General features: G+C 39.0%; 2 protein-coding genes across 13 annotated transcripts in view; one reads left to right on the forward strand and one right to left on the reverse strand.

The window, feature by feature from the left end:
* The window catches only part of NBEA (neurobeachin), a 697,478-nt gene that overhangs the window by 191,537 nt on the left and 480,239 nt on the right, over nucleotides 1–25,702 (reverse strand). For all 12 annotated transcript variants that reach the window (XM_086713686.1, XM_086713662.1, XM_086713695.1 and 9 more), the window contains one exon: nucleotides 17,877–18,013. In XM_086713686.1, the coding sequence (XP_086569812.1) occupies nucleotides 17,877–18,013 (137 nt within the window). The remainder of the gene's footprint in view (nucleotides 1–17,876; nucleotides 18,014–25,702) is intronic.
* MAB21L1 (mab-21 like 1) lies at nucleotides 14,052–16,571 on the forward strand. Its single transcript, XM_025923511.2, has one exon. The coding sequence runs from the start codon at nucleotides 14,211–14,213 to the stop codon at nucleotides 15,288–15,290; it is 1,080 nt and encodes a 359-aa protein (XP_025779296.1). The 5' UTR covers nucleotides 14,052–14,210; the 3' UTR covers nucleotides 15,291–16,571.

Raw genomic sequence — 25,702 nt, forward strand, 5'->3', positions numbered from 1 at the left:
GAAACATGAAGGTTATTCATAAGGACTTTTAAAAAGCTTCTGATTTCCTTAGGAAACCTAATTCAGAAAATAGGGATCTTCCATTAGTGATCTTCAATTATTTTCCTTGCAGGTTTACTTCCCAGTGGTACATTTTTTTAAAGAGGTTCTTACCACTTGCTATCTGCTATCCCCTTATCTGCTCACTGGTGCCATAAACTTTTTGAGATACAAACAGAAACAGAAGATGGTGAGGAACTGGCAGTCCCCTACACTCTGGGGACTAACAAATACTACCAACTTTTACTCTGAAACATTTTTCTCAGCATTTCAAAAACCTGATTTATTTTTTATAATTAGATGCTAATTTAGACAAACATAAAATTAGGTGTTTGAATTAGAGGCTAGTTCAAACAAATATAAAAATCGAGTGGCTCTACCAACAAGGTGCTAGCAAAAATTAGTGGCGGAGATTATGATTTGGAGAATTCTTCGGAATCAGACAAGAACAGAAGAATAAATCATTTAGAGAATTAGCTGTGTACCAGGCTTCATTAGGTCTAATTATCCCCCAAATATGCTCAGCAAAATGCACTTGGGTCAGCTGGGACCGACACACAATAAGGGTGGGCAAGTTATAAACTCCTCAAAGCGCAGAAAGAGTTCATAAAACAACTGCCTGCGCATTTAGATTCATGTGATAACACCTCTTATTGCATAAGCCACCAGATGAAGCAGATGGGATGTTTCTTTTGTAAAAAACACTGGACTTTCTTATTCTCCATTCAAGACACAAACCACGGGAAAGCCAAATCTGAGGCAGGCTCTCCGTGTGTCTTACCGCCTAGATGACACAGCAATAGTAAAGAACATATTAATGAAATACTCTCATATAGGGAAAAAAAAACCCGTGGCAAGTAAAAACATGAGCTTACACTTAGAGAAGTTTAAGGCTTTAAAATAACACATCACACAAAAAGTTTTTTTCTTTTTTTACAACTCACAGTACATTTTATCGAAATACTTAATATTGGTTACCTTTTACTACTTAATCTTCTGAGTATGTTTTGCCAGTAATATATTCATTACTTAACGAATGTTTCTTTAACTGTACCAATTCACTCTGGGTTACTGTATCTATTTAGATTTAAGCATTGCTTTTGAAGAAAATAATGGGAGTGGGCCCTGATTGGTGAAACTACTTTAGCTTAATAAAATTATTTTTACACTGACATTAACTTATTAAATATATCAGTCTTAAAAAGCATTTGCCTCTCTTTATATTCAGTTATTTAGTAACTATTAGTATCCAAAATGATTCCCCAAATATTGGTGGATCAATATGAAAATTATTCCAGTAACATTGTAACACTCTATGAACACATTTACATTAAAAATTTATTAGTTTTTCTCTGCATTGTTCAGGCATATGGGAAACTTATAGATTCCATTTGGAGACAAAAAGTGGTTGGCAAGGAAAAATTGATAAATACTTCAAAATATATAAAGTACACTTTATACCAAATGGGGCTTATTTGTTACATATTTTGATAAAGCCATGAAAAACTAGGATTAGGATTTCAAATGTTTAGCAAAAAATTCCACAAAGGTTCTGGAATATTTAGTGAATTTAATCTATCCATATATCTTAAGTGGATTAGCCTCTATATATACCTAGCTGAACAAAAATAGATTCATTATAGTAAAATTCGATTTTGCTATGAACGTTCTATATGCAGCCTATAATAACTTTTAAGAAGGAACTGTTATGCCTGTTAATTCTTATTCTAAATAATAATATACAACTTGACCATGATAAGTCAAGTCATGGAAAAACAGCTAAAAATGGTAAGATAAAATGAGTTGGGTAAATAAAACAGTCATGTGCTCAGGACTCCATCATATGTTTAAACAAATGTGATATTTGGTGACATCCAGCTGAACATTTGTCAACACGGTTATGGAGGGGTACTCCATAAAGTGAATATGACCATGTTTCACTTAACAGAGGCCTCTCCACTCTACATTCACCAATCTACTCTGGGGGTAATAAATTTAGGCAACACACTTGAAGAAAATGATGTATGAGAATGGGTCTTAAATGGTGAGGTGACTTAAAATATGCTATTGGTGTAATGGCTGAAGGCGAGAGCATATTCAATTTGATATCTTAAATGCTGAATTTAAAGGACTTCTTTTTTGTATACTTTTCTTTTAATTTTTTTTTTCCTGAGAGAAAGAGAGAGAGAGAGAGAGAGAGAGAGAGAGAGAGAGAGAGAGCAAGCTGGGGAGGGCAGAGAGAGAGGGAGAAGGAAGTGCCAAGCAGGCTCTGAGCTGTCAGCAGAGAGCCCAACACATGGCTCTAACTCATGAATTGTGAGATCATGCCCTGAGCTGAAACCAAGAGTGGGACGCTTAACTGACTGAGCCACACAGGCACCCCTAAATGACTTATTTCCGTTAAAGGAATAAGGCTATAGAGAAGACACCAAAAGGTGATAGATTTAAGGAGAAAAGATTTTGGTTCAGTACTAAGAAGAGCTTTCTGGGGCACTTGGCTGGCTCAGTCCGAAGAGCATGTGAGTCTTGATCTCGGGGTCGTGAATTCAAGCCTCACATTGGGTGTAGAGATTACGTAAATAAAACTTAAAAAAAGAAGAAGAAGAAGAAGAAGAAGAAGAAGAAAGAACTTTCTAACAATTAGAACTGCCTGTAAGTGTATATCTGAGTAGGTAATGGATTTCTCATTAGTGGAGGTAAAGGTAGAGGCGGGATGACTGTTCCTTAGTAATGTTGTAGAGAAAACTCAGGCAGTTAGTGAGGAGGGTTACCTTATGTTCTCCTCTAAAGTTCTGGTATAAAGTATATGGCTCTTGGAGTAGAATTAGTTTCTTCCTCCCAGCACTAATTGCACGATATAGCTTATAATATGGTCACTGTAAATTCTACCTAATTTTTATACGTAGCGAAATACAACTTACTAAGCATTAGTACCGGTTAGTAATTATAAACAGAATTCTATAATTAAAACATATAAAGATGGAACATTTACAACATGAACAGACGTATCATTGATAAAAATCCCTATATTGTAGTATCTGTACCAAATAAAAATTTGGTAAGGAATGAAAACAATCGGCATTCCAACAGCTTTCATTGAAACAACTGTATGTAAGTTCATGATAAAAGGGAGTTTTCAACGTGTCTTAAACTGAAAGATGTACAACATTGCGGCTTGTATAACCCACTGATGTCACAGAGTAAAATTATAGGTATAAAAAAAGTATATGGATATTTTATTCAAGTTAATTGCTGAATTGTTTCTCTTCATCATTTTCATAAAGGTATATCCCATTAATTTAACTTTTATAATGAAACTAGTTCTTTAGGTGAACTAGTACAATTTGATGTTCGTTAAACAGTACATGTGATACTAAATAGTTTCTCCCTATGTAATAGAGGAACACATCATTGTCGTAAAATAAAAACTTATAAAAAGTGCCTCACTATTTACTCAATTGAAGCCCTCCTAAAAAGAACTTACTCTTTAAAACTCATCAAACTATCATATTCGTAATGTAAATGCAAGCCTCGTAGTTTCTTTTCAGAATAACATCTATCCTAGTAGCAGTTGCCGAAAATTATCTCTGGGTACAGACAGGACATACACGCACGCCCCATGCCTCCATGCAAACATATATGCCTCTGCGATACACAAGTCTAGACGCTGCAGTGCTAAAAGCAGCTGCAGGCAGACAAACCTCGTTCTGTAATTACTTATGCGACCCTCGGTAACACACTTAACCTTTCTAAACCTCAGTCTCTCCCTGTAAATGGGAACTAATATTTGTTGTGAAGATTAAATGTGATCAAATACTCATGAAGTCTTGGTCCCCCTTCCATATCACCCGTTTCTCTCAAGTCATAGAAGTATTTTAAGTTTCAAGTGAATTAATGCATATAAAAGTCTTTTGTAAATCTAAAAGAACGTTGCAATTGTATTATCTCATTTAACAGGCAATTTAACCCCCCGCATTACATCATGGTTAACAGCGTTCATTACTGTTTTGAAAAATCCATGTAGGTGTATGTATCAAAATATGACAACAAGTTTCTACACAACAAATTAGAAACCTAAAACAGAAGCTCAAGTTTGGAAATAGGAAAAACAATCGTTAACAATAATTATTCTCTAAATCATTTTGGAACAATCCACAGAGTTTTAGGGAAATGATATAAAAATTTATCCAGAACAGGCTGGGTCTATACACCCGGCAGGAGTACAGACATTTTACCACTCAGGTGAAGATAAGGAGAGAATACATTTTTTCTCTCAAAATTCCACCAGCCTATTTTGTAGCCTAAACAATACTGATAATTCTCTCAGTAATTCACACTACCTGAGTTATATGCGGAGTTCAAATATACACTCTCATGCTGCTGTAAAGTATATTTTACCTAGAGTTTCTCATTTAAGAATATTACGGCCTTCACGGATAAAGCCATGTAAATTATACAAAAATTGGAAGAATTTTTAAAAAGTGAGTCTGCGATTTGATCTTGTCCTGATTTTTGTTTTTTAAAGATACAGATATTGAAAATCACAGCTGATAATTTCATTCTGACATGAGTTTAAAAGGTTAAGTTACTATCTGAAGAAAGGTAATCTGGTCGCCTTTCACAGCAGCCTGCAAGCTTTGCAATCTGCATAGAGAGGGGCATTTGTCATCATTAGCTGAGCTGTGACAGCTGGCACCCAGGGTGTCCCAGAATCAAGAAGTGGCAGAGAGACTCTTGGTTTAGGTTGCCATTAAGTGTAGGAGGTTTCTTGAGGATCAAGTATATTTTATAAAAAAGCTTTGTGATGTAACTAACAGCAGTGAACATATTTGAATTTTCTGTAACATGGATAATATGATGATAGCACATAGTTAGCAGGTTGCCTCTAGTCAACAAGATGCCGGATTGCCGTATGAATAAACATCCACTGCCTGCCACTTAGAGAGCGAGAATTGTCTGCAGTACCCAAATAGCTCTGGCACACTGTTTCTCTCAAGGTTGGATCGGGGTGATCAACGATTAAGTACACTCAAGGCAACAGAATGAAGATGGAGAGAATAATTCTCAGTGATATTTTAAATTTGGTTGTAAACAGTTCATAACGTCTCAGGAGTGAGCTCGACTACACACCCATTAGACGACCCATCCTTTCGAGAACATGAATACGAAAATTAAAATTATTCACACAGATGCAATCCTCCAACCGTCCGAGGTGTATACAATCGGTAATAAGTATTTAAAAATAATCCTCGGCCAAAGTTTAAAATCAGAATCTTCTTACCAATTGAAGGTTACTAATTGTGGGCCTGAAACAGTTGTGGTTCATATAGCCAGAAAAGAATTTCTAAAACTAACATTTTATGAATGTTTGTCTTGTTCATGAAAAACTGTATAAGGCAAAAGAAAGTTTAAGTTAAAAAATAGGTTGATCAGGTCTTTGAAAAATAGGTATGCTACAACCCCTTTAAAAAATCATCAATGTTTGCAAACATAATCAGTAACACTAGGTTTTATATTATTATGTAAACTAGTTTTCCACAAATAAAACTAATTTTTGTGTTAATGTAAAATCTATGCAAATACATGCAGTCATTTATCAGGAAAGCTGACAAGCATTCCATATTGGAGGGGAAATGAAACTGCCTCAAGAATAGAGGCAATTAATTATTTCTGTATTTTTTCTTCTTCTGTCTTGAGGCACAAAAGTTATCCATCCAGTTAAAATAGCAAATGAAATAAAGAGATTTTTTTTTTTATTTAAACACATATGGCTTTTGCCTGCAATACTGATCACCACAAGGTCTACAGATGCCCGTGGCTAAATTGTACACTGGCAGATGTACACAGGGGAAAACTGTGCTAATGCAGCGTGGAGAGCAAAACAAATGAAGAACTGAATTTGCTAGTAAAAGAAAAAAAAAAACAACAAAAAGCAAAACCCCAAAACCAGAAAAAAAAAACCCTAAAATTCCCCCCCCCCCAGAGAGTTATGCAATTTGCTTATCAAATACAGGTTCAGGTTGCACAAAAAATTTAACCATTGTCTTTGCAAGAAAGCAGAAAACAATTTTAAATATATGAAAGTGTTTTTATGGATACACACACATATTAGGTATGTGAGTGATGGAGCTAAGTATATTTGTATTTACATGGACAGAATGGCTAGCAATGTTTAAACTTCTCATTCACAATTAAAATCTTATGATATTCAAAACTGCCACAGTGGATGTGTCTGGATAAATACTGTTAGAACTTCCAGTTATTATTATTTTAAAAGTCTATTTAGCCTCAGTCTCTTAAGGTATTATTGAAAACTGTATAGGTTATCATGGAATAAACTTGCAGTGTGATATTACATCCTGGTGGCAAGAATCCTATATTTAGTAGCTGTTTCCTTTTAACAGGTTAAAACAAATGTACACAGGCCAATTCAATCTTTTATTATCTGAAATACTGGGGATGTCTGTGTGTGTGTGTGTGTGTGTGTGTGTGTGTGTGTGTACACACAGCCTGCATGCACAGGCTATTTTGCAAACCATAAAAAAGAGTATACTTTCTAAAAATGGCTTAAGATTATTAAGAAAGCAATAACTTCTTTCTTAATAGGGCTGTAAGCATGCATAACATTAAAATTTGTATTGTAATTGCCAAATAAAAATATAAAACAGAAAGCATTTAAATAATTTTATATCTTGGGGAAAGAAACAGAAGACTAGTTGTACTATTCCAAGTTGTAAAAAGGCAAAATACTTCAAAGAGCATCGTTGTCAATGAATATGTCTGCTCTCCTATAATTTAAGAATTCTTTGCTTGGAGTCTTTATAGCCATCTAAATTTCAATGACAATGTATATTTATATAAAATTAGGATTAGAGGTATATGTTTCAAGAATGTATATATATTAATTAATATTAGCTCTAATAAACTCCTTGGCCTTGTCCCCCACCACTCAAAGGGAGGATTAATTTACCGAAATATAATGTACAATGTAATTTAAATGCCGAGAGATGTATTTCCCCAGTGACATAAAGCTAGTGACATTACCAATATGCCTCAAATGTTGCTAACTTACATAAGGAATCCCTGTTTCTCAATACATATTTTGACGTGCAAACTATAAGCTATATTCATAAGTCCAGTACGTACATTCATACCAACGTAACAAATCTTAGCAGTTCCTTTGAAAAATGAATCTTTTACCAAGCGTAAAGGTGATATACATTAAATTCAAACAACCTTCAGGTCAAACAAAAATTGTAAGCCTATTGCTTATCTCTCTGAAGTATCATTTCATACTCTGCCTCTACGTCAGTGTGATCTGATTAAAACTGGCCTTAAATTAGAAACATGATAAAAATAAATAATTTCTAGAGGAATAAAAATAGATTTACAATCTAAAGATTTTTTGAGAGAAAAGTAAAACACCCAGATACTTATAAATGAATCACAGAATTTATGAATGAAAAAATAAAATAGGGGCATGAGGAAACTTGTGGCAATGGAAATATTCTGTTGGTGCCAGCATGATATGACTGTATATATTTGTTAAAATTCACAGAATGGCACATTCATGGGGAAAAACCGTAGAAAAGGATAGTTCTGTACACAAAATACACATCAGTAAACCTGGCTTCAATAATAAAAAAATAGAGTTCACATAAAAATCAAATAAAACTATACTTTCTACTTCATTGGTTTCAAATTTTCTTATTAGAAAGACTATGTCTTACAAACTCTGTGCTCTTCATGCTTTTGATTTGATCTAGATGTGTAGACAATAGGAATAAACATGTAGACCAGAAAGTATTAACTACTTATGAATACTTCTGACTTGATATTTTTGACAAACATGGAAAATTGGGCTTTTTAGAAATAATACGTACTTGTATACTAAAATGTGTATTATTAGAAGAGTGAAAATAATCACACATAGGTGGAAATGAAATCATTCTTTAGGTGGTGTATTCTCGGATGTTCGTAATCTCTACGTGAAAAAAAAAAACGATAAAGAAAATTCCTATTCATAAACTCATTTCCTTCATTTTCTATAAAGCACTTATTTATTATATAAAAATATATATATGATAAGAAATAATAGTTTTTTTATTCAATGTAATTATTCTCTTAAATTATTACTCCTGTTGCTAATCATTAAAAAAATAATAAATCCTGGTTTAGAGGAATTGCTTCGTTCATGAAAAAGTAAGCTCCAAAACGGTAAATTAGATCTAGAAAAGGTTATTTTAGACATGCAATCACTGAATGTTGATTATCTCTATACCATACTCTAGCCTCAAGGTCATGTTGAATATTTCCAGTGGCTTAATCACATACAGTATGGGACAGTAATGAGAGCTATGCAGTCCTGGATGACCCACTACAGATGTACAGATTAAGACACTAATCACATTTGATTCCATTGTTTTCTCTAAGTGCAATAAAACACAAATGTGCTAAGAGTACCAAGGTTGTGGTCATATACACAAATGTCAGTAAATCCACGTGAATTATGGGTTAAGGAATACCTAGTTTTCATATATTCGTAAAGAAAAGAATCATGTGAGTCCATTTATCTTGCCAGAATATTCCTATAATATCCAAAGGAAAAATAGAGGCTGAAATCTAACAAAATGAATTCGAATTTTCTAGATTATAAAGATTAACAGTGACTTTCTGAAGGGTCTATGAGGAACTGGAACATTGTAATCAACACTTCCTACATAACACTCAATAAATAAATGATTGACCCCAATATCCTTAAATTTCTGGAAAGAGTAAAGAGATCACATTCTATTTTGAGCAATAAGAATATCTTCTGGTTGATAACCCTCCACCCCCCCAATTTTTCAGTTCATAGATGCAACTTAAAACATCCTACACCAATATGTACACATTCAAATGAAGTGAGGAAATGGACAACTGTCTGAATAACCCAGTCCTTCCATTTTCTTTTTTCCGCCCAGAGAAAGGCTTTGGTTGGAATTACCCAGAATGACTGCAAATCCGCAAATCTAGTAGGTACACTTCTAACTTCCATCTTTAATCTCAAAGTTACTTTCTTTTCAACATTTATTAGCACCAATAACAAGTTTACTAAGCAACACTGTACGGAAGAAAAGTACACCCCACAACAAATGTTGACTATCTGATGTGTACTAGAGGGATGAGGAAAAGTGAGGCCATAGCCTTGATCATTCAAGTGAAGAATTAAGGAAATAATTTTTTGTAAAAAGCTTCAATTATCAGGATGCTCTCTGGTTGAAGAAATAAAATAGGGTCTAGATTGTGCCAACAGTGACCTCAATTCTCGGCTTCACCGTTTCACAAACCTGATATTAAAATATGAAATAATTGTTTTAAGAAATCACGGAAACTTTTGAAGCTCTCAAGCTATTTTGTTTCAAGTGTTCTTATACGAGGAGTCACAACAAGAAGAAAGGTATAGATGCCATCAAATTAGATTACCAGAAAAACTGCCTCTATTTTACTTTATTTAATGTGACACATAGAGAAAACCCTGCACAAATATCTGTCTTTAATTTCTCTAGTGTAAAAAAAGAAATATATTGTGTCTGGCAGAATGAAACAGATGAAATAGCCTGGGTGCATTTAAAAAACGAAGTGGGGGGAGGTAGAAATCAGATGCGTACAATGAGCCTTCAAAGCCACTCCAGCAGTAGGGATAAATAATTTAATAAACTCAACTTCATATTCTTTTTATCTCCCCAGTGTAATAAGCACATATTAAAAAAATAAAACTTTAAGTTCATGAATACTTGCGAATAGAATAGCAGCCAGCAGATATAAAAAACACAAAACAATATCTATGTGAGCATTTAACATGTATATGTATATTCTCTAACAGACACATTTTTCCAGATGAAAGGTCACAATTGCTTAAATTCATGAACATGTAATTCAAATTTAAATTAGTTTTTTTAAACACAGAAGCCTTGCATTCCTGCATTTCTGCATTTCTCAAGGTAATAGTTTTTCTTTAAACCTAATAAGGTGACTATTTACACATTACATTGTGTATCCCATACAAATTAAGTAGGATTACAGAAGGGGGAATAAGTTACTTAGGAAACAGGACCTCAGGAAAAATTATTTTGCCATCGTTATTTTGAATGTTTTGAAACGTTAAGGACCATAATATTTAATTGTTTTGTATTCATTAATACCACTAAAATTTATGATAATGGTGTGTTGGTGACTTTTTTGGATTCTTTTCCTAAATGATACACTTTAAGTCAAGGCTGCCTAGTAACCTAAGTAAATGAAATGAAAAAGTCAAGCCAGTTAGACCTTAAAATCCCCAATATCATTCAAATGTAAGCATCTCAAACTATCATTAAATCATGAGATTCTTGGCTTTTTTTTCCTTTTTCCTTCAATTAGGTCAGTTTTCTTCAATTATCATTCTATTATTAGCTCACGTCAAAGATGACTGCATAGCAAAGCACTGAAAACAATTCAGCACTTATATCCTAAAGCATTGGACACGCACAAGCTTTTACTCTAGTACTAACTACTAAGATTATATTTATAGTAAAAAAAAAAAAATAATACAAGACTGAAATCATTAGAGTTGTTTTATAACTTCTCACATAAGTAAATAAATTGATTTCAAGCCATCCCCAGGTAGTAAATAATCATTTGAAATAACTAGTTCAATAGGTCAAGTGATATTTCACAAAAAAATCTTATAAAATAACTAAGTTGCTCCCACAAAACTACCTCCAAAAACGCGGCTGAATTACATAAATGTATACTATATATTGTAAATTCTTCTCCATAGGTCATTTCCTTAAAACAAAACAAAAAAAAAAAATTAAGGGATAGAAAACACACTCCTCGGATAGTTTAATTTTCCCTTCAACAATGGGAGGTGTCTGAGATCACTGAAAGGATTCAGCTACAGAAGGCAATTCATTTCGCGTGTTCAGTGTGATAGAAAATCACTGTGTTGCAGCAACAAGCAGTACTTGCGCTCGAGTATTATTCTAGGGCGCCCAGTTCACCTACAGTGATAACAGCGGGTGGGTGAATCCTGTGTTATGTAAATCACTGTCAGCTCCCAGCGTCAAGGGTGCTGGGGGAAGCAGCTCGGAAAACACAGTCCCGGCGTCCTTGGAACTGAATGACTTCACTTGCCTGGAACATTCTAGGACTAACGACTTTCTTAGTCCTTTTCTCACCATCCATTTTTCTTCTTCAAAGTGCAAATCGTTAGTGAAAAGGCCCCGGTTACACCAATTAGTTTGCACAAAGTGCTTCGGTGTTTAGCTTCGCTTTAACCCAATTAAGCCGCACAGCGAGCCCCGAAGATGCGCCACCTGCGCGCTTGGCTCCAGCGAGGCCGGCCGGGCGCCCCTCGCGTCCCTCGCGTTAGACCCACCCGGACCGCCGCGCCACGGTCCCCCCACACGACCCCGGGGCCTCCGCGTCCCAGGCCGCACGTCCTCGGCGGCCGGGGTACTTGCAGGTGGCCCAGCAAATCGAGGGACGAGGTCCTGGCCGAGCAACTCTGGTCCGCACCCAAGGGACAGAGCGCTGGGCGCAGGGGCCCGCGGCCGCCGACGAGAAAGCGCGGGGCTAGGCTGCGGGCGCACGTGGGCCCGGGCGACGGCGGGGCTGAGGGATGCGCGGGCAGAGGCCGTGGCCTGGAGCGGACGGGGAGAAGCCGAGGACACCGAGTAAGGCTTAGAATAACGCGCACGCAGGAAAAAAAAAAAAAAACCCACGGAACAGAGAGAGGAAAGGAGGCTGGCTTGGAAGTGCGGAGCAGCGGGAGAGAGGGGACAGACGCTGGGTGAGGGCCAGAGGCGGCTTTTCCCCTGAGACCAAGGCGCATCTTCGCCTTCTTGGCCTCGGGTTCTGCGGTTCGAATTTGCCCCCTCTTCTTCCTCTTCCAACTGCCAAAAGGTAGCAGTGCGTTCACCCGCAGAGCCTGCAAAGTGGGGAGGGGCTGTTCGCGTGTTCCCAGTCCCTGCTCCCCAGGGAATGGAAGGTTCCTGGGGAATAGAGTAGATGGATGCCATGAGCCCCAAATCTAATGTATTGTTTTAAGCTAAATCTGGAACCTATCACTCTTGGATAAGGAGAAAGGAAATAATAGGTGCCTTTGTGATGCTTGTACCTGTGCAAAAAAAAAAAAAAAAAAAAAATCAAAAGCTCAGGTAAAAAGTGGGAGCCCTGAACAAGATCTTGTTGAAAGTGGCTCTGAAAGAAAGTGCCTACAAACCTGTTACCAGGAGTTACAAGATTTGGCTGGAAATATTGTTAATCTTAAAGACACGACATCTAAATTAAAGGTAGGCATTAAAAATCTGCCTGGGTTTTAAAACCACTACATAGTCCCTAAGTAGTATTTATTTCCTTTCCTGTACATGAAGGACGCAATTGGTATCACCAGAAAACAGAACCAAAAACATGTTCTACATAAATCCATTCCCCCCTCCTGTATCAAGGTTCCAAAATTTGGACATGTCGATTTTTCTTTCAAAGTTTTCCAAAACGGCATTTAAATTTTAACACCCTGGATGACTGCAGATTAGTTTTCTTTTACAATTGTAACTGATTTTTCCCTCAATCAAATCACATGAAATCGTATAAAATTAGAAGTCTGTCAGGTCACCACTACGGACACTTAGGAGAGGAGGTATATCCTGAATTACACGTCAATAGGCAAGCCAGAAACCCCGAGCCTGAGAATTTTTGGAACAGTTATCTGCCACTAGGTCTCATCTCTATGATCTCGCCTTCATTTCACATATTAAAACCCAGCCCACTAGGAACTCACGTTACAACAGTCTCTCGATCACACAGAGAAGTCATTTTTTAAAGCTTTCTACCAGTGCGTACAAAACTCAGTGTCCTGATTATGTTGGCAAGTCAACCGAAGTACAAAGAGGGCTGCAGTTGGGGACAGAGGGGGAGTGATCCTAAACATTTTTTTAAACATCCTAACTTAAAAGAGCAGTAGACAACGTCTAACAAAACAGTAATTTTCAGACTCCTTTCAACCACTGCAAATGAGGAAAAACCAGAGTTAAAACGCTGCATAACATTAAAACAACAACAACAACAACAACAACAACAACATTCTGACATTATAGGAACATCCAAAAAATTACACAGGCATCAGTCCATCTAAAGCCAACTCGCACAGACGTGCAACAGCGAGCTCTCAACCTGCATTTTAAAAGACCTCCAGGATTAAGAGACGTTAATTATCTTATTCTAAATGCAAGTTAGTGACTTTGGTTTTAGAAGACCCCATCTAGTTCACTAATTGATGGATGACCATTAATACACCTGTATTTGCATTTCCGCGGTAAAAAGACAAGCAGGGCTTTTTTTTTTTTTTTCAACACAGAAGAGAAGCACTTTGCCAAGTCTTTTCAAAACGTCAATATGCTTCCATTAATACCAAAGCCGAGAGATTCCTCTTGATTTCCAAAACTGTCTAGGTGGCCTGGGTGGTTTTCTGCCGGCAGCAGCCTCCTACCTTTAGTTTGTGTGCCTATATCCACGAGGGGGGATTAATTAGCCGGGTTGGAGCTGAAGGAGGCTGTCGTGACGAGCCCAGTGGCGATTGGCCGCCAGCCTGCCTGGCCCTGCCTTTATAATTTCCACACGAGTGCATCTGGGCTCTTAGACAAACCAACAGCAGCTTCTTCTGACACAGACACACGCACACTCACCCCCGACACACACTCCGCACACTTTTCCTCCGTCTGATTAACAGTCCGGCAGACACGATGATTGCGGGAAGGCGTCAATAAATACGGAGAGGGCCGGTTATTTTGGCTACGGGAGGAGCTTTGCTGGGTCTCGGCGCAACTTTTGTTTTCACTACTGAGAAGGTGATCTCTCCTTGCGTTTCTCTCGCACAAGGATCCTTTAAAGGAGGAAGAAAGACCGAGAGAGGGGGGTGGGGGGAGAGCAGGCTTTCACTTTCAGGCCGTCCGGGCTCAAAGATAAAAGGAAGGGGGGAGAGCAGCGGGCTGGGAGTCCAGCGCGGCAGCACGTCGGAGAGCGTTTGGGTGCGTTTCTGAGCGCGGCGGCCCGTTTCTCCACCGAAGTTGGCTCCAGCTCTAGCAGCCGCATTGGATCCCACAGCTTACTGCGAGACTCCGGTGTACAATCCGGATCTCTGCCCCAACATGATCGCGGCCCAGGCCAAGCTGGTGTACCATCTGAATAAATACTACAACGAGAAGTGCCAGGCCAGGAAGGCTGCCATCGCCAAGACGATCCGCGAAGTCTGCAAAGTCGTTTCCGACGTCCTGAAAGAAGTGGAGGTCCAGGAGCCCCGCTTCATCAGCTCTCTCAACGAGATGGACAATCGCTACGAGGGCCTCGAGGTCATCTCCCCCACCGAGTTTGAGGTGGTGCTTTACCTGAACCAGATGGGGGTGTTCAACTTTGTGGACGACGGCTCGCTGCCCGGCTGCGCGGTGCTGAAGCTGAGCGACGGGCGCAAGAGGAGCATGTCCCTCTGGGTGGAATTCATCACCGCCTCCGGCTACCTCTCGGCGCGCAAGATCCGGTCCAGGTTCCAGACGCTGGTGGCCCAGGCGGTGGACAAATGCAGCTACAGGGACGTGGTGAAAATGGTGGCGGACACCAGCGAAGTGAAACTGCGAATCCGAGATAGGTACGTGGTGCAGATCACCCCGGCCTTTAAGTGCACCGGCATCTGGCCCAGGAGTGCTGCCCACTGGCCGCTTCCCCACATCCCCTGGCCGGGACCCAACCGGGTGGCGGAGGTCAAAGCGGAAGGGTTCAATCTCCTGTCCAAGGAGTGCCACTCCCTGGCCGGCAAACAGAGCTCGGCCGAGAGCGACGCCTGGGTGCTGCAGTTCGCGGAAGCGGAGAACAGACTGCAGATGGGGGGCTGCAGGAAGAAATGCCTCTCCATCCTCAAAACCTTGCGGGATCGGCACCTCGAACTGCCCGGCCAGCCCCTCAACAATTACCACATGAAGACTCTGGTTTCCTACGAGTGTGAAAAGCATCCCCGGGAGTCGGACTGGGACGAGTCCTGCCTGGGTGATCGGCTTAACGGGATTTTGCTGCAACTTATCTCCTGCCTGCAGTGCCGGCGGTGTCCTCACTACTTCCTCCCGAACTTAGATCTGTTCCAAGGCAAACCTCATTCGGCTCTGGAGAACGCTGCCAAACAAACGTGGCGACTGGCGAGAGAGATCCTGACCAACCCGAAAAGTTTGGAGAAACTTTAGAGGACCGTTTCGTCAAGAGCCGAAATGTGATTGCTCTTCTCAAAGACCTACTTCGGTGTAAACTTCCTGGTCGATTCCTATCTAATATTCCACTTGTCAGTGCAAACAATCTCTTCCTTAAAAAGGAATAACAGTACAATGTTTAGGCATCATCTCACCCACCCCTCCAAGGGGAGAAGAAGAAGGGAAAGCGGATAGAGAAAAACGCAAACCCACAAGTATTAGAAGACTTCTTTTACAAAGGATTTCTTATCGCCCTCGAAAAGTACACAGTAACACCCGGAAAGCAACCCGGCTGTAATGCAAGACCACAGAGAACACTCTGCCCAGCTATCAAAGGATTATAGCAATCCTGGTGATTTAGGTGCATCTGTCTGTGAGTAAACACCATTTGGATATGCCATCTGAAGGAAAGTGTAATGTATATTTTGGTTTGTAACAAATATTGTGATCTCACATTGTCTTTGAACGTGTGGATGTTGGTGTCTTGTGATTTGGTGAACAGAAGTTAAATTGCCGTTTTGGATACTTCCAGACATTTTCCGCTAACAAAGAGACCATTTAAAGGTAGATTTCCTCCCGGTACTTTTATCTGTCTTTGAAAGTGTCTGAACTTTAAAAAAGTTTACATTTTGTTTCAAATATAATGCTTGTTCTATTTCTAACATTCCATAAATATACTTGAAATGTTATTTAAATATATTCAAAGAAATTTGAATTCAGCTTATATAATAACGCTTGAATATCTGAATTATATATTTGAAAATGCACTTGAAATACACTGGATAACTACTTTTGTGACTTAGATTTTAATTTCTGTTGCTGGTTTTTATTTAATTAGAAGCTAATAAATGAAGTAAATAAAAGTTGTTGTGTCTCACTTTAAATTGTTTTTCTATCAAAAGATGTAACGCTTCATTTTGGAAACTGAACCCACCTGAGTATCTTAAACATTTTGAGGAGTGTGCTAATGGAATTATTAAAAATAAAACCTTAAAATACCGGAGAAAACTCTTTGTACGGCTACAGAAGCTAATGATCTACTTATAAGACTATTTCTTTCTATGACAGACAGATTTAAATCTACCCTTGAAAGTCTGCTCTTCTGGACTAGGTTCTGTAGCATTTCTGAAAATATAAGGAAAAAAATATGTCATGACAGCAAAGACTGTGGAGTTAAAAATCTGACTCAGAGAAAGTGAACTCAAAGTCACAATGAAAGTTTCAAAATTTGTATATGAAAACTAACTATGCTAATAAAATAAAGATTATTTCTGACCACTTTATGTCAAATCTTATTTTATGCAGTTAGTGTTCCATTAGCTGAATAAGTTAATCAGAAACCCAAAATTTATTTTTCCTTTGTAGGGCAAGCTAATGATAAAAGCATAAAGACAAACTTTAAATTATTTAAAAATCAAATACACTACATTTCAGCTCATTTTAAACATTCCATCCTTTGGGAGCCAGAAGTGTAAGAAGTCCTTTGACTGTCCTTCCAAGTATTTTAATAGTCAACAAGTGCTGAGAGCTAACCACCTACAGGCCCTAAGGTAGGCAGTTAATTCAGGTGAGGGTAGATTTTGGAGTTTCAGTTCCTCTTCTACAAATCGTGTTTTATAATACTTTATTTCTATACAAAAATTAAATACAAATAATAAAGTTCTGAATCTGTGGGAGCATTTGTCTTTGACTATTTTAGAATAATTGTTTCTGATAAAGCTTGCAAAGGAAGATCTTTTGTATACTGATGCTTGGATATCTAGCAGGACACTTGAATTCTTAACCTCAGAAAAGTTTACAAACTGCAGGGTAACATAAAAGTTAAAACAACAATCACATTGATTTGAAAAGAAAGTGCAGAGGTGTAGAGCTGTCCCAACATCAGGTTTTAAAATCTGCACAATAAGATATACTAAATAAATATTTATGCATTTCAAATTGTCCAAATATGTATCTTCTGGCATTACACCCACAGAAGAACACAAACTTTAAACATCTGATTGCTAGTATATATGACCTATACACTTGAAATCGATGCTTCTTAGAGAATTAGTTTCTCCTGCTCTTAAATTCACATGTAAAGCGCATTCTTATTTCAGGAGATGAAAAATGGATGTAATAATGGAGATGAATTTATATTTAAATGCCACCTCGCCCCCCCCCCCCAGTTTCCTTATAACCTTTTAATGAATAATAATTCACATTTCAATGTACACGTCTGGAAATTAAAAGTGATCTTAAGGTATTTCAGAAAAACCTTCCCAGTCTTCCCAAAGAGCTTGGGATGCTGTACCCCAGAGACTTTGAACAATTGGCTTAACTATCAAATCTACCCAAGTGCAGACAAAGGCTCTCATGTAGAAAGTATTAAAATGAGCATGCTCTGGTAACACGGGATTTAAAATCATTAATATATTCTTCAGTCCCATAAAATAGAGCATGTGTTATTTCATTCATTTTATTTCCTATGACAAAGATGGAAACATGCTCCCCTCCCCCACTGTCATTTAAAACCAAGCAAAATTGAAAACCACTTCCTGCCACAAAGCCACCAGGACTGTTTACAGAATCACTCTAACTCACTTTCGTGTCGATCTTCTTGAAGGCAGGATCATCCTCATCTACCTCGAAGTAGATTTCTGTCGTGGTGATGGAGAGAGTCCCCTTGGCCACCACCACAGGAGCGATGAGCTGGGCTGGGGTACTGAGAACCACTGGGCCTGAAAGACAAGGGCACCGGCGTCAGGCTGAATCCCTGTGGCCCTCTCCCGCTCCCTCCCGAAGGGTGCCGCAGGTCTTTATTTTTAAAGATGTACTAAGAAAATGGTGCCTGTGGTCATGCGGCCAGCTCCTCTCGTGTGAGATAAGGTCTGCTTAGCTTTTGCACATTATCTTATAACGAGAGTAGAGATACAGAATCCTATAAAGCCCCAAGAGGTCAGAATACCGAATAAGTGACCCTTAGCAAGAGAGTTGGTAACCTCCGCCTAGAAATCCCACAAATGCCCCGATTCTCCGTGGGGCACCACCGGCTTTGGGAGACCCTAGGCAGTCAGCACTGCCCCCAAAGGCCAGCCATCCGGGAAAGCCCGCTCCATTGGGCAGCGGAGTTCCCCAAGGATGGGCGGGAGGGTGTGAAGGGGTACAGGATCTGGATGTATGAATTCCACTGTACTAACTAACGGGTTTGCAACTTGCATGAAGATTCACATCGGCGTCCTAAGCCGCGCCACATACGCACGTACACACACACACACACACACACACACACACACACACACACACACACACAAGGATATTAAGTACATTTCTTATGTAGAAAAGAACAAAAATCGTAGCTGTGATTTTCACAGAGAATCAGTCAAAAGTGATGAAATTGTAAGACGCTCGAACAAGGCGATTCTCAGAAAAGCGTGCCAAAAGTGCTATTTCTCAACTTTTGAAACTAGAGAAACTAATCTTCAGGAAAAGATGTTTCAGAAAGTGTGCCTACTTCGAATTCCCTCAATCTGAGTTAATGTTGAAAATTACGTTTTAGAATATTAATTCAAAGGGGATCACTTAACTGCCCCTTTAAGATTCCCCGAAAGGGGAGGCACTCTTTGCTATCCTGTACTGAAAACACAGACATGGAACACAGAAATTATTCTTTTTTTAATTGTTCTTCTCTCTCTCTCTCTCTCCTTTTTTTTTTTTTTTTTTTTTTTTTTGTAGCAAGGGCGCCTTAAATTCCCCTCCATTCCTTCCCCCCTCCATCTCCCCCCACGCCCTGAAATGCACATAGTCAAACGAGTCACAGTCGGATAAAGGCAATAAAAAGGCAGGTCCCCCTGCGGCCGCTCGGGCTCGGGCCCCTCGGCGGCGGCTCCTCGCGGTGAGACCCGCTCGCGCCGCCACCGCCGAGGCCACCGCTGGCAGGCCCGACCCGGCGGGGCCCGGGGACTGCGGGGAAGTTCACGTTCCCAGGGAGGCGTGCGCCCCGAGGCCGCTACCGTCCTGCACAAAGCCGGGCCGTTTCTGCCGCGGGAGGCACGGAGAGGGCTCTCGGCCGGCTTCGGTCGCGCCTAACCGGGTGGACAGGAAGCCAACTGCGTCAGTGTCAGCCTTCACCCCCGAGCTGACCGCCTGGGTCACACTAACGCGAAGCCCTTTCGGTTAGTTTATTGCCCTCGGTACCCCCCGAGCCCGCACCGGGGGGCCCGGCCCCGGGGCGCGCGCACTCCCGGCCTGGGTCCCGGGCCGCCAGTTCCCGCCGCGTAGCCAAGCGGAGTCGGGGTCCATCTCGGCTGCACAAGGTTTTTCTTTCCAAAGGGCGAGGCGGTCGATCTGAAGCGCCACTTTAAAGGCTCATCAATCTTAATCTAGGTTGCTCAAGTAATTATGCCCGAATCTCTTGTACGATTACAAGTGGATTTGGGTTTCTATTCCCCAGGCCCTCCTTTGTGTTTATTGGAGGGTCTGTGCGCGCGCTCCGCGGCGCCTCCTGCCTCCCGCGTCCTCCTCGGAATCCCCCAACGCTCGGGCCGGTTCGAACCGCTCCCTTAACCCTTGAGCCACCAGGACGCTCCAGTGGATGCCACTTTTCCTATTTCCTTTCTGGAGAGATCTTGACTGGAGGCTTACTCTCGACTGGGGCGAGGTGAGAAAGAAGGTGATGTGACTGACATTGAAAACAGTGCCTTCTTATACACCGTTGGGCCTTGCTAAAACCTTACAAAAGTCGTCATGCTATATATACAGCGAAGGCTAGTGACTTCTGGTTTAATAGAGGTTTCTGGCATTTGGAGACGAAGAATGGTCAAAAACATTTAAAATGGCGAACTATTCCTTTTTCTTAAAGAGTAATTTAACATATTCAAGCAATTAAATTGGGAGAAATTGAAAAAACATCACGAAACACATTATCAAAACCATATACAGTGATTTACTGAAATATATTACGGATTCTAAATACACGTCTCCGTGAACTTTTCACAGGGAACACATTCTCTCTACTGGATTCTCTGCGTTTCTGAAAGGACACTGCGCTTGCCTCTGCTTTTACTCCAATCTGATTCTATTGAACTGAGATTTTCTGGGGGCTTATAAAAGGACTTCGAACTGGTTCTTCTTTCAGAAAGAGGCGTCATGAAACATTCAGCCTTAATAGTGTGTCATTTTTACCCCTGTCCTTTGGAAATCTCCAATTACAACTTCCAATTCCATAGCATGTTTAAGGAGCACCGAGTCTTTTTGTTGCAGCCTTCAGGGAGCAAACCAGCCGCAGAGAGAATACACAGTTAATCCACTACAGCAATAGAGAGAGGGGATTATGTTTTAATCCCTTTTGGGGGAGCCTCTGGATTTTAGGGATCTGATATTAAAATGTTTACATAAGACACCATCACAAACCAGATCTTCCATGTGGGAGATTTTCCATGTGAAAACCTGGGATCCCTTTTCAAATAAAAACAGTTTAAAGAGGGCAGCATCTGTGGATCCCAGAAAGATGGCGATCTTGCAGACTCTGTCCTGGAAGATGACTGGGTACAAATTCAACTTCCCAACTTTGCTTGGTGTGGTGAGTTCCGGACTGAATGCAGGTATATCCATTCCGACCACTATTATGGCAATAAAGGATATGTTACAATAATGTTCTTAGCACCTACTGAAGTCTAGTGATGGCCATTAAACAGATGGGGGGGGGGGGTCAGAACCTCCTCCCCCATACTGATGCGTAGAACACAGCAGTTTAAAACGCCACCATCTAAAGTGGTGACGAAAGCAACAATAAGCGTTATTTGCTTTTAGAGTTGGCAGGTAATGTTTAAGAAATATTGATCCATCACTATTTCTGAAAGGATAGGGATACTACTTGACATTCATTGCAATGCTAATTTAAAATCTGAACTAGAACAAAGATCACCCAAGCATAATGAAAAGAATCTTTAAATGAATGAACTTCTCTTGAGAGTTACACCATCTTTAATCAGTTGAGATGGTAAACCTAGAGTAGAAAATACACATGTTTTATATTTGGAAAGGGAACTATTCATCAAATATATTTAAAAAGTAGAATGTTAAAAAATACTTGTGGGTTTGGATGATTCCACTGAAAACAAAATTCCAAGTCTGGAAATCTTAATAATACATCAACTTTCTAATAAAGCTTTACAGTGTACAAGGTTCTTTTACATCATTTTTACTTAACTACTAGTTCAATATTGACAGTTTTGGGGGCTATGGATGTGTCAATACCCTCTTGTCAAAGACCGCCAGGAACACATGTGTAGCTGAAGAAGTCGGGTTTACTGCTCAGTGCAATGAGGGAGAAACGGGCAACTTCATAAGGGACTTTGTAGGATATGGGCTTTGGTTAAGTGATTCTGAGAAGAGTTCAAGGAGCTTGGATTTGCTCTGAGTTGGGCTCTGTCGGGAAGCAGGGATAATTCTGTGATTATGGGTCTTAATAAATCTTATCTAGAGGGATGGAGGGCAAGATCTAGGCTAAAGCTATAATTAGCAAAGAAGCAGCAGTCCCCCATATAAACCAGGAGATGGGCGGGGGAATGTTTGATATTTAGGTGGTATGCAGAGTGACCTTGCTTTTGTCAATGCTTGCACAAAATTATAAAGTTATTTTTTGCCTCACATCATCATCATGAGTTCTTGCCTGATGCTGGTGTTCTGTGAGATTGTTTATGACCAATAAGAAAATACCAGGGCCTAGCTATGAGCTCCATACTAGCTCCTGACAATACTGGGCTTCCTTATAAGGGTCAGGCAAGTTTCCAGAGGTCAAGGGCTGCTTTTCTTTTTCTCACATACAGGAATTAGTCATTTTTAGGGGTGTCAGTAACATACTAACAGGCATTAACAGGCAACTATGGCAATTAATTTTTCAAACAAGGCTAAGATTCTTTACAAGTTTCAATATAAAGTACAACGAAGACTATATAGGGACAAAGAGCTGAAGTTGAATGAAAATTGGCATCATTATAATTATTTGATGAATTTCAACTGGCCAAACCTATATTTAGTGTACATGAAGTTACAATGAATTTTAGTATCACTTGAATACTTTCTAAACTTAGTTTAATTATTAATAAAAGTTTTATTAACTAGATAGATTTTCTTCAACCTCAATTACTTTAAAACTACATATTCAGTTTGCTCTAGGAACATGCAGAAGATAATTATTTGGGGGATAATAAACATTGACTAATCTTTATAAAATCATTAAACTTAAAATCCTGACATTACTTAGAAGAAAAAGAACTAATCTGAAATCCTTTGTTTAGTGGAAGAAGGTATCATTCCAAAAACAATTAAGATAAAATTTTAATATGGAAGTAATCTTTACAATTTCTTCTATAATATGATACAATTTGTAGGAAAAACTCCTAGAGTGAGTAGCTGAACACATGTAAAGTATCTACCTGCAATGGACTTCTATTACTTTTAAGTATGGCAATATCAATTTAAAGAAAACATTTTCCCCATAGAATTCAAGGAATAACATGCTTTAATCTCAAAACAACTTAAAGGGAACTAATGAAGAATATAAGAGAGCTGGGACTTTGTTTTGAAATCTTAGGAAAGCTTTAGGCATAAAGAAAATGGAGGTGTTTGTGTATGTGCCTGGGGGAGAGGGAGTTAAGAGGAAATGTTAAGATCTGAGATTTCTATTAGCCAGGATAGTTCCCTGATTTCAAGCATTTGAAATTCCCCAAGAAAAAAGACAGGATAGTAACAAAATCTCTAGACAGTGACTCTTTTCTTTATGTACAGAAAATATTGATAGTGGTCCAAATATAATTTCAGAATAATAATCCTCTGAAGCTTTCAAAAACTTCTTGCAGGAAAATAGTTATAGAATGTTTATGCTTGAATCAAAAAAATATAATGTGAACAACTAATGGAATACACATTGCAAGAGTTATGAATTTAACTTCCAGCATTATTCTCTCCCTCCTTCCCTCCCAAACACACACACACACACACACACACACACACACACACCCACTATTGATTACACACACTCTATAAACCTGAATTTTTTACAAAGCTCACTGTGTCCAAGAAGTAGCTTCTTAAGCTCTTTGGTGACTTCTTGAACATAATCTGCCTTTATTTATACATATTTTTAAGTTTATTTATTTGAGAAAGAGAGAGAGAGAGAGAGAGAGAGAGAGAGAGAGAGAGAGAGAGAACACATAGACATATGAGTAGAGGAAGGTCAGAGAGAGAGGGACAGAGAAAATCCCAAGCAGACTCCATGCTGATAGCACAGAGCCTTAAGAAGGGATCTACTGAACCAATAGTGAGATCATGACCTGAGCTGAAATCTGGAGTTGGATGCTCAGCCAACTGAGCCACCCCGGTGCCCCAAATGTAATCTATTTTTATTTAAAAAAAATTTTTTTTAACGTTTATTTTTGAGAGACAGAGAGAGACAGAGCGTGAGTGGGGAGGGGCAGAGAGAGAGAGAGGCAGACACAGAATCCGATGCAGGCTCCAGGCTCTGAACTGACAGCACACAGCCCGACATGGGGCTCGAACTCATGGACTATGGGATCATGACCTGAGCCGAAGTCGGATACTTAACCAACTGAGCCACGCAGGTGCCCCAAACGTAATCTATTTTTAGATTGAGATGGACAATAACCAACCATCCCCATAATACACTGGTTTCCTTAGATTATTATTGTATAAAATTATACACGTGTTTAAGAACCACATCAAGGTCTTCAGATCTGAGTAAAGCTACCTGTGGTAAAACGCAACACAGTCTGAAATGGAAACAGAAAGAATGGAGCCCTCTATATAAGAGCAATAGAAAACTGCATTTTAACAAAATATTTGTTCATCATGGTAGAACACCTATTTCTGCACTAACATTATCTAGCATCTCATCTTATTTAGCATGTTTATAATAAATAATTTTTAAATGAACCAAGAGATAATCTGATAGGCTCTAATTTTAACCTACCATTTAGGTTTTCCAATATATTTGTAGAACAGATCATTTTTTCTATAAAAAATAAGTCAACAAAAACCCGTGCATTTTCCACAAAGGCAATGAGTAATTTTATAGGAAAAAAAACTTATAAAGCATATATACGCTAAGTAAATTTTAACTGAGTTATTTTTAGCACAAAAATCTACTAAGAAACAGCGATCATTTTAATGTTCGTTGTGCTCATTTGTTCTGTCTTTTGATTCACTAGGTGATCCAGATGAGATTTGTGTTTCTAGTTATATCACATTTAGTTCAACATATGGAATACATTTTTTACTTTCTGGAAGCGTAGTGACTCTTTTATGGCACGAGGATATCATTTAATGATTGAGAAGAGTAAATTCCTACTGGACTAGATGAGTGAATAAACCAGAGGAGATGATTTAAATCTATTGGACCAGGAGGACCAAGTCTTTGTACCCTTGGGTGGAGTAAGGGCCTAGCCTTCATAGGTGCACGTTTACTGCAGCCTTATAATATATTTCATATATGTATTTAAACGTCTATCCTCCCATTTGGCATAAGCTACTTAAAGAAAAGGGTGTTACCTTCTTCCTCTAACACAGTGGCTGTTGCATGGTATGCAATATATCTTTATGGAATTGAAAATAGAAAAAGAAATACACCATTATTGCATGTGGATGTACTAGTAAAAAGACACATTAACAGATCACACCCTTTACATTTTTCTGGAATTCATTTCAAGTTGTGCTTTAAAAATATGAAAGACACTGCATTTTAGAGAAAACATAAGTAAAAGATATGCTGAAAACCAACAAGGGTTATAATGTAATTGGTCATTGTAGTTATGTCACATGTATACTATTATTTTTTTTTAATGGCATAATGTTATAACTGCCATAGTTTTCCTACTAAGTTGTTCCCTCCTTATAATTTAAATGCTTAGAGAAACATACTTAACTCAGCATCCATTCATTCATTCATGTGGTCAACAAAAATTATTCACTGTTTTGGGTACTAAGAGAGCACAGACTAAAGTATGAGACATGAATTTTACTCGAGAGCTTATAGTACATCGTACAGGTAAGAAATATATACACGCGGTAATGACATAAAGGAGAAAAGCTATCTAAGCATTGTTAAAGCACTTTACATGAACTGATCTCATTTGTTCCTCATAACAACAAACCTATGATATGCAGGAACTGCTATTGTGTCCATTTCACAGATAGGAAATGAGACGAAGTGGTGAAGTAATTTAGGGAAGGTCATACAACTAGTAAATGGTAGAGACAAGATTCTGCCCTGGTTATCTGACTTCAAAGTCAGGGCTGTTATGTATACATGCCTCCCAACAAGGAAGGGACAGAAAAAAAAATTCCATAGACATTCACTGAACCGTGATGGTTTCCACCCAGCCTTTTTTGGGGGGATAGCTGTAATTGGG

The sequence above is a fragment of the Puma concolor genome, chromosome A1 (assembly GCF_028749965.1).
Source record: "Puma concolor isolate L17-30 chromosome A1, mPumCon1.1.hap2, whole genome shotgun sequence".
In the NCBI taxonomy this organism is placed as follows: Eukaryota; Metazoa; Chordata; class Mammalia; order Carnivora; family Felidae; genus Puma; species Puma concolor.